The 9788-nt window shown below is 51.4% G+C and overlaps 2 protein-coding genes across 3 annotated transcripts in view; one reads left to right on the top strand and one right to left on the bottom strand.

Moving 5' to 3' along the window:
• Positions 1–3417: 3417 nt before the first annotated feature.
• On the bottom strand, positions 3418–6154 carry HPS6 (HPS6 biogenesis of lysosomal organelles complex 2 subunit 3). Its single transcript, XM_058697563.1, has one exon. The coding sequence runs from the start codon at positions 5963–5965 to the stop codon at positions 3557–3559; it is 2409 nt and encodes an 802-aa protein (XP_058553546.1). The 5' UTR covers positions 5966–6154; the 3' UTR covers positions 3418–3556.
• Positions 6155–9599: 3445 nt separating this feature from the next.
• The window catches only part of ARMH3 (armadillo like helical domain containing 3), a 171607-nt gene continuing 171418 nt past the window's right edge, over positions 9600–9788 (top strand). For both annotated transcript variants that reach the window (XM_058697566.1, XM_058697567.1), the window contains exon 1: positions 9600–9733. The gene's annotated coding sequence lies outside the window, so the exon portion shown is untranslated. The remainder of the gene's footprint in view (positions 9734–9788) is intronic.

Genomic DNA, 9788 nt, shown 5'->3' with positions numbered 1-9788 from the left:
CCTCAGGCCCTCCTGCCTCCTCCTGTCTAGGGGCTATGGACCTGGGACCTTGTCCACTGCTCAAAACCTTTAGCCCTAGAACTACCCTCTTTACCTAGATGCCCAAGATCAAAGACTTCACTCTTAGATCTCCCATTTCCCCAGGTCCCAACATCCTGTTCAGGGATCTTCTCTATCTCTGGCCCTAGAACACTCCCTACCCACCAAAGACCTCAGACTTGGGATCTCCATGTACCTATTCAGAGTCCTCTTACTCAGGAAGACCACACTGGGTTGTCTCTCTGATGACCTTCTCACACACTCCACCAGAACCCACACGATGATATCTACATCCCTAAGCTATTCTCCAAAGTCCTGACACATGGTTTGGGATCACTTGCCCCTCCTACACTGGAGGTAGGGCATAAACAAAGACAACAGCAAATAAGTGCCCAGTCTGTAAGAGCAGGTGAAATTTTCCATCTAAGCCTACTTTTCCCCTAGGAGTTTCCAGGCTGGGTAGTTCCCTACCTGAAGGCTCTTCTTGTGGGTGGCCCTGAGGAACTTCCTTGAGTCATACAACTCCAATGAAAAACCTGGTCCCCTTTTTCTGTCCATACCCCCAGGGGCCTACTAAGTATAATTCCTTCTCCTCTGAGCATGGATACCCAAGCCAAATCCTTTTTTTTTTTTTTTTTTTTAATTTTTTTTTTCAACGTTTTTTAATTTATTTTTGGGACAGAGAGAGACAGAGCATGAACGGGGGAGGGGCAGAGAGAGAGGGAGACACAGAATCGGAAACAGGCTCCAGGCTCCGAGCCATCAGCCCAGAGCCTGACGCGGGGCTCGAACTCACGGACCGCGAGATCGTGACCTGGCTGAAGTCGGACGCTTAACCGACTGCGCCACCCAGGCGCCCCACCCCAGCCAAATCTTAAGCTGAGAAGAAACAACCATGAGTCAGTAGGATTGTGAATACAAAACAGATTCCTGCTTTTGTCCATTTCCAGCTTCTCTCTGGGGATCCAGAATGGGTCCAGCTTCAAAACGTAGAAGAGGAGGAGGAGCCCCTCCCAAGCAGGAAGGGGCTGAAGTAGAGACCAAGGATGACCAGTCCCCAGTTCTGGGCCTCTGGGAAGAGCAGTGGCTTAAGGGCCAGTAGCTTGAGTCCTGATGTTGGTAGACAACCTTGCTTGAGGGTTAGGACAAAGGCCATCCAAGTCCTTGGATGAGGCAAAGGTATTATTCCTAGGCTTTAATGAGGCTGAGGAGCCATCTCAGGACTTGGCCATGCAGATGCGTCACCTCAGGACCTCCATGAAGCTGAAGAATATCAGTAGCCCTGGATAAGCTTGAGGGGCTGACCCCTTCCCAGAGAGACTGGGGAACCATCCTTAATCCCATATGAGCCTAAGAGCAGAATCTAAGCTGTAGGTCTCAGCTGAGGACAAAGCTGATGGCAGTCCTTACCTTGGTCCCAAGCCTTGGACAAGGGATGGCTGGGGGCCCAGGAATGATGGTGAGTAAGCACCCAGCACCCAGGGGCCTACCCTAAGCCCAGAACCAGGCTGAGGGGTCACTTGGGTTCAAGTGGGGTTGGGGCAAAGACCTCTAGGGAGGTGGTCTTACTGACTAAATCCAGATAACAGATATCTGTGCTGGAGATGCTCTTGATTCTCTGCTTAGGGAGTCAGCAGCAATGCGGGGCCCTCCAAGCAACCCCACTTCAATGCCTCTTGTTACTAGGCCAAAGGGCTCTGCAGGTAACTCTGTTGTCTGTGGCAAATCTTCCTCCCAACCAGGGGCTGCTCCAGGAATCCTGGGGGAGACAGGCATGGGCCCAGAGCCCATCACAGTTCCTACTTGGTTTCAGAAATCTTGGGAAAAGAAAGGGCACAGTTCTGCAGATCCCCGTCCTCACAACAGGTGAGAGAGCTAGCATTGAGCCAAAAATGAGAAGTGCATTCAAGCCCAAGCAGGTAGCAGCTACTGGATTGTATGGTGAGGTGATTCAAGTCTTAGAGTTGCTACTTTCTAGTTGACTGACCTTGGTCAAGTAATCTTTCTAAACCTTTATTTCTTCACTTGTAAAATGGGGTTACTATTAGTACTTTTCTGATGAGGTTATTAGAAGCATTAAATGAGGGACTTTTAAAATGTTTATTTATGTTGAGAGAGAGAGTGAAAGAGGGAGAAAGAAAGTGAGCAGGGGAGGGGCAGAGAGAGGGAGAGAGAGAATCCCAACCAGGCTTCATGCTGTCAGTGCAGAGCCTGACCTGGGGCTCGATATCAGGAATTGTGAGACTATGACCTGTACTAAAATCAAGAGTCAGATGCTCAACTGATTGAGCCACCCAGATGCCCCAAATGAGGGACTTTTTAAAGACCAATAGAGTGCCTGGCATATATTAAGTACTCATAAATGGTAATTACTTCCATTAATGGAAGTGACCAGTTTAGCCAACAAATTCAAATTCAACCACTCCCTCCATTACCCCCAGCCCTCAGCTATTCAAAAACATACAAACTGTGTGTATATTTCTAGAGTGTTTTCCAACACCAACAACAAATTCTCTGTGGACTCCAATTGGGTGTCCTACATGTCAATTCAATTCTGACACTAACTACCTGGAGTTAGCACAGAACCCACAGATTAAGGGCTTAGTCCCATAAGACTGCCCCCACTTCAAATGCCAGTTGCAAGTCACTGGTACTTTCCATGCTATAAATTGGTTTGACAGTTTGCTAGAATGGCTCACAGAATTCAGGGCAATACTTTAATTACGTTTACTAGTTTATTACAAAGGATACAACTCAGGGGTGCCTGGATGGCTGAGTTGGTTAAGCACCTGACTTTGGCTCAGGTCACGATCTCACGTTTCGTGGGTTCAAGCCCCATGTCCGGCTCTGTGCTAACAGCTCAGAGCCTGGAGCCTGCTTTGGATTCTGTGTCTCCCTTTGTCTCTGCCCCTCCCCCACTCGTGCTCTGTCTCTGCCTCTCAAAAATAAATAAACATAAAAAAAAAAAAGAATAACCCCCCCCCAAAACGCAAAGGATATAACTTAGGAATAGCCAGATGGAAGAGATGCATAGGGCAAAGTACAGGGTGGGAGTATGTGTGTGTGCAGCTCCCAAGTCCTCTCTGAGTAAGTCACCCTCCCAGCACCTTAATGTGCTTTACCAAATTTCCTCATTCAGGATTTTTTTGGATTTCAATCTCTAGCCCCACTCCCCTCCCAGGATGTTGGGGATGGGGCTGAAAGTGCCAACCCTCTCATCACTTGGGTCTTTCAGGTGACCAGTCCCATCCTTAGGCTGGGTATCCCCACCCTAAATTACCTCATTAGCATATGTGCAGGTGTGATCTAAAAAGGCTCCTAATGAATAACAAAAGACTCCTATCACTTAGGAAATTCCAAGGGTCTTAGACGCTTAGACAATATTTAATACATATATATATTATGTATATATTTTTTAATTGTTCCAGAAGAGAAGAGTATTATTGCACGCAGAACTCCCACCCTGGTCCCTGCCAACTCCTAGGCACCTTCCCGACTGGTGTCCTAGAAATAATTTTTAGCCTGTGTCAGTCACACAGAGGCCCTGTCCAGATGGTGCCCAGGCCTCCAAGACTGGGTGGTCTGATGTCTGGAGGGTAGTCATGGGTCCCCGAGGTGGGGTGGGGGGTGGAGTGCCCGGGTCGCATAGGATGTCCTCATACAGGCTTAGAACCGGGCCCAAGGGCCGTCCTTGAGCCCCAGTCTGCTCCAGCAGGGCTCTGAGCAACCCCACAGTGAGAGGGGGCTCTGTTCCAGGCTTAGGGAATGGGGTGGGGGGCTCCAACTCATCTGGGAGGTGTGTCCGTATTAGAAGCAGGAGCTCAGCTGGAGTTAGGTCTGGTGGGCATAGGCGGCGAAGGTGGGGGAGATAAGCATCAAGTCGGCGGTGCCGGGCAAATTCGGCCAACAGCAGTTTGAAGATCTCGCTTCGAAGCAGGGGGCTGGAGGGGCCAAGGGCCAGGCCTGCCTCCAGGGCCCGCTGCCACTGCTCCTTTTGCACCAGCTGGCCCACAGCTTGGAGCACAGCTTTGGGCCGCCCACTGCCCAAGAGCAGCTCCAGCTCCAGTGCCTCAGACCTGGTCTCCTCCTCACCCAGTACTGCCAGGGCTCGGCGATACAGGGGCAACCCTGGGCCCCCTGCCCCCCAGCCCGGCCCACCCTGCTGCTGTGCCAACTCCACAAAGGGTGGCAGCCATCGAGGCTCCAGCCGGCAGAGGCACTGGCACAGGAGTTCAAAGAGGGGCAGTATCCCATTGGGGGGTTCCTTTCCAGCTGAAGTACCCCCCAGTACCTTCTTCCACACATCAGGGGGAGCATGGGACCTCAGCCTGCCATTCCCATCTGGCTGGAGCTGCAGGGCCCTGAGGACTGCACCCCAGGCTGCTGTAGGAAGGGCTTGGAAAACAGTGTTGAGCTGGACCAGCTGGTCTCCCATCAACTCGGTCCTCAGCAAACGTGCCACTTCGTGCTCTGCCAGCTCAGTCCAGCCAGCCTCCTCATCATCCCCAGCCACCAGGTGGGCTTTGAGCTGATCTAAGGCCCGGTAATCTCGAAGCTCAGCCCTCAGTGTGGTCACTAGTGTAGATGGGGACACATGTCCCTGGAGAATGGAGGCCAGGGCCTGAGGCGCCCGGAATGTGCTGTTGTGTTTCAGTTCCTCTGGGGTAAGCTGGGCACCCCGTAGACTCCGCCGCTGGTAGTACTCGCAGGCCTCCTCAAACACCAGGTCTTCAGCTGAAGGCACTTCAAGGCCCTGTGGAGCTTCCCAGCCTACTCGAAACAAACCCAAGGCTGAAAGCAAACGAAGACCCCCTCGGGTCTCCAACTCTTCCTCATCCTCCATGCCAGGGGCTGGGGGTGCCAATAAATGTACTCGGTCTGTACTTAGGACCTTTCTCTCCAGCAGCTGCCCGCTGCCCATGTCCAGCAGTTCCAGCGTGGAGCCCAGCACACAGGCCAGAGTACCATGAAATGTTCCCAGTGCTGCAGACCCTGCCAGGCCTACAGGTGCCTCCTGCAGCGTGCCTACAGTCCGGGTACCACCATGGGTCTGCACCAGGCTCACAGTGCCCCTGAAGTCAAGCAATAGCAGGCCCTGGGGAGTTGGGGCCCAGGTATGTACAGTCAATGGCTTCATGGGGGACAGCAGCCCAGGAAGGCCTCGGAGCAGTGTCCGGAAGTCCCATGTGTCCCCTCGTACGGGATTCAGGCTCTTACAGTGGGAGAGGCCAAGACATGGGGCAACCACCATCACCTTGCCCTTGCCTGGGCTCCAAGTGAGCAGAATATGACCCACACCAGGCCAGGTGGTGGCAGTGGGCACCAGGAAGAGGTCCTTGCGGGAGGCCAGCAGCCCAAAAGAGGGGCAGTGGTGCAGCAAGACATGTGTGCGGCCCAGGTTGGTGCCGCCCTCTCCGTTGGGCTCCAGGGTTCGGAAGCACACGCAATGGCTGAAAGCAGCAGGCGGTCCCAGCTGGCCCTCCGCGCCAGCCTGACGCTCCTCGCACCACACCAGGCGGCCTCGGAGCACCGCCACGGCCACCACACAGGCTCCACCGGCTGGACACAGCTCGGTACTCCTCAGCAGCCGCCAGCCAGGCCCCACCCCGGCGCCCCACACCTCGGCTAGGCCACTCTCCCACACCAGGACCAGCGCCGGTCGCGCCGGCCACGGCAGGAAGAAGGCGTCTAACGGTGAGGGGTGGCCAGCGGGCCAGGCACGCTCCAGCTCCGCGTCGGAGCCACGCACCGCCACCAGCAGCTGTGGGCACGGCGCCCCCGGGGATCGGAGGAGCAGCAGGTGGCGGCCGTCTGGGCTGCAGCGGACTTTTACGGGTGGGTCCGCGGCCAGCAACTCCCGGAGCCGGGCCGCGCCGCTGAAGTGGCTGAGATCCGAAAGCTGGCGCAGAGTCCCCATACGCTTCATGGTGCCGCCGGTGCCGGAGCACGCCCGGGCCTGGCCGCCCCGTGGGGCGAGGCTCGGCGCTCGGTCCGGGTTCCCGGGGGAGACAGAGCCGGGCTGAGACTTCCGTCCCCCGTCGATGAGGTGGGCCGACGCCAGGCCTGAGAGGCGGCTCCACACCGCCCCACCAGGCTAACTCATGGCTCCGCCCCGTTCACGCCCCGGCGGCGCGACCCCGCCCGCCAGGGGAGGAGCCACGGGAGTCTCGCGGGAGGGGGGCGGGGGGGGGTGGGAAATGAGGCTCCCGAGCACCCAAGGGTCTCAGTGCGTCCGTCCTTGTCAGCCCTACGCAAGCTCGTTGAGTCGGGATGTAGGCCCAATGCCCCAGGCCCCAAGAAGCCAAGAGCCTTACTCAGGAATCTCCCAGTCTGAGCCCTGAAGTGAACATGTCATACTCCCAAGGCTTTTCTTCCCCCCAAGCCTCTCTCTCACCCCAACTCCTTAATTCAGTTAGTCATGAAATATTTATTGAGCATTTACTAAGTGCCAAGCTGACTAGATAGCCTTGAACCAAACAAAACTCCAACCTCACGGAATTGACAATCTAGTGGAAAATAACAACAGTTTAATACTTCTATGGCACTTGCTGTGTAACTCCCTCACAACCCCCACCCAGCAACAAGCCCCTAGCACAGATACGGAAAATGAAGCACAGAGAGATTAAGGAAACTGACCAAGCTCTCACAGCTATTCACTGGGTAGAGGTAAAGGTGGGATTTCAACCACAAGCAATCTGAATCCTGAGTCCTTGCACCATACCTCTTTACTATATCAACAATTTATCACCCAAACTAAGAATTTGCTAGAAATCAAAATGAAAATATACTTAAATTTTTTTTTAATGTTTAATTTTGAGAGAGAGAGACCGAGCATGAGCGGGGGAGGGGCAGAGAGAGAGGGAGACACAGAATCCCAAGCAGGCTCCAGGCTCTGAGCTGTCAGCACAGAGTCGTAGGCAGGGCTCCACCTCACAAACCAGGTCATGAGATCATGACCTGAACTGAAGTTGGACGCTTAAATGACCGAGCCACCCAGACGCCCCAAAACATACTTTAGAGGCCCCGAGTGCATGTAATTTCTCTAGCAACACCTACACATTGATATGCAGGGGTCCTTTCCACCCCTGATGGCCTTCTCAGATGATGTGGTATTCCCCCTCCCTCCAAGTCCAGTCCCTCCTCATGAGTCTGCTTCTCCCTCCTTCCCCCAACAACTTCAGTGAGAATTTGCATCAGCCTCATTCTGTCCTCTTGGTCTCAGCATAGAAACACTCTCCAGTCTGTCCTGTCTTAGAACTCACTCTTTCATCCTCGTGTCCCCACTACCACTACCACAGTGGCTTCCTCTCCTTTTCCCTTCAATCAAGTTTCTTGCAAAGATCCTCTAGCATTTGCTGCCTCCATTCTCTCTCCTTCTATTCATTCCTCAAACCACTACTTATCTGAAGTAGATCTTCAAGGATATTTTTATTTCCTTTTCTAAGAAGCTTGACAACCTCCTTGATAGTCCCTCCTATGATTTCCATGGCATCTTTCTCCTGTTATTTTCCTCTTTTTTTAGATAGTACTTGGTTCATCAATAAATGTTGGTATTTAAACTCTATTATGGGCCTGATCTCTCTCTCTCTCTCTCTCTTTTTTCTCTCTCATTCTTTCTTTTTGTTGTCCTCTTCTTAGCCCATTCCTTTCTCATGGTTTGAACAATTACTACTAAGTTAATGGCTCAAAAATATTTATCTACAGTAGATATGTCTGCTGAGCTCCAGTAAAGGGTACCCACATGTCTACTAAATATCTCTGGTTGAATGTCTCACGGACATTTCAATCTCAACATGTCCTAAACATCACCTTCCTCCCCAATTTGTCCTCCTCCATTTATTTCTAGTTGTCACAGGATTTATTTCATCTTTGTATCCTCACTTTTAGACGTGAGCCTGGCACAGAGAAAGACTTCAATAGATGTTTGGTGAAGGAATGAATAAGCTTGAGTGGCCACATGTCTGTGTGTGTGATATCACTGAGGAAACTTTTGGCTAAGAGTTACAGAATAGTTACAGAAATAGGCCCTCTTAAGAAAAGTGAAATTTATTAGAACATAAGGGAGGAGAAGGCTTGGAAAATGAGCAGGAAGCAAGATACTCTTTGAAGGCTGAGAAATGGGAAGCACGACTGTTTTTCAGCAGGAATCATCTGGCCAGGATACACTTGTTATGAATAAATTTTGACCATCCCTTCATTTTTGCATCTTTTGGCCAAGAGTCAAAACCTTGGAGGCTGCACCTAGTGGTCAAAGTCAGGTCATATGAACTCACTTACTTTGGCTGCTCAAGGTCTGGTTTTCTACCAAGAATATACCCAAAGGAAGAGGCCCTCAGAATATGAGAGGAAGGGTTCAAGGCTGGATAATCAAAACAATATGACATAGGCCTTTTACTATCCCTGTTTTTCAGATAGGAAACAAAGGTTTATTTATTTATTTAAGTATATTTATTTTTAGTAATTGCTACACTCAATGTAGGGTTTGAGCTCACCACCCAAGATCAGGAGTCTCATGCTCTTCCGACTGAGCCAGCCAGGCACCCTGTAACTAAGGTTTAAAGAGCTCAAGTAATTGTCCAAAGACATACAGCAAATAGGTAGCAGTTTTAGGATTCATTCTCACAGTATTCCAGAGGTTGTGCTCTTACCTACTCAGTCTATGGCCTTCTAAACTTAACCCTTGTCTGAATCTGTATTTAATTAACTTCCTTGACATAGGCATGGACAGTGTGTTATGTTGCTTCACCTTTATACCCTCTCCTCTAAGACTTGGCCCCATCTTCACCTTCCCCCAGGAAGCCTCCAGAGATTGACATGGAATTTTCCCTTCTCTGAATTTTCAGGGCATTTACAACTTGAGCCTTCCTAAGCCTGCCCTTGATAACTCACTGTCTGCTTGCTTATTTATTTATTTATTTATTTAAAATGCTTATTTTTGAGAGAGCACAAGCAGGAGAGGGGCAGAGAAAGAGGGAGAGAGAGAGAATCCCAAGCAGGTTCTGTGTTATCAGCAGGCAGCCCAAAGCAAGGCTTGATCCTGGGAACCTTGAGATCATGACCTGAGCTGAAAGGAAGAGTCAGATGCTTAACCCACTGAGTCACCCAGGTGCCCCAGCAGCCTATCTTTTTTTAAATTTTCCATTTTGTACAGAGAAAATTGAGACTCAGAGGAGTTACTTGCCCAGTTAACACATGTTACTTTGAACACACTAGGCACACAATACTGTTTGTTGAATGGATTTGTTTCCAATTTTTCATTTACAAACTTGCCATAAACATCTTGGAACATATATCTTTATCCCTATAAATGGAATTGCCGAGTTCAGAGTCCGCTGTATTTAAAAAGTGTGTATGTATATTTCTCCCATATTTGAAAATCTGCTATTGCAGCTTGTATCCAGTAGACTCTCAATAGATGTTTCTTTGGCTAATTTATTTCTCGCGGTGCATTTCGGGAGTTGTAGTCTTTGTGATGATTGCTGGGAACCATGGTCTGAGCCAGGCTCAGGAAACGGGCGTGGACGTACCTATCACACAGCGGGCTTTAGGACCCGGCGGGACACCGTGGGCCGGGGGAAGGGTCGGGGGAGGTCGGGAGCGCGTCCGTGAGCCGAGAGTAACAGCGGCGTCGGTGGCGTCGGGAGCGAGCGGGTCCGGGAGCTGCGCGGGTGGTGGAGGAGGAGCCCGGGGCTCGGTAAGCGGCGCCGGCCCGGGCCGGTTCCCGAACCTGACCAACCCCTGCAGCTCCT

Source organism: Neofelis nebulosa, chromosome 13 (genome assembly GCF_028018385.1).
Source record: "Neofelis nebulosa isolate mNeoNeb1 chromosome 13, mNeoNeb1.pri, whole genome shotgun sequence".
Taxonomy (NCBI): Eukaryota; Metazoa; Chordata; class Mammalia; order Carnivora; family Felidae; genus Neofelis; species Neofelis nebulosa.
The sequence above is the reverse complement of the archived record's forward strand: the minus strand, read 5'-3'. Positions and strand labels throughout refer to the sequence as shown.

Excerpts from the sequence above, each read along its gene's own strand:
- HPS6 (XM_058697563.1), bottom strand. The coding sequence starts at position 5,965 with ATGAAGCGTATGGGGACTCTGCGCCAGCTTTCGGATCTCAGCCACTTC.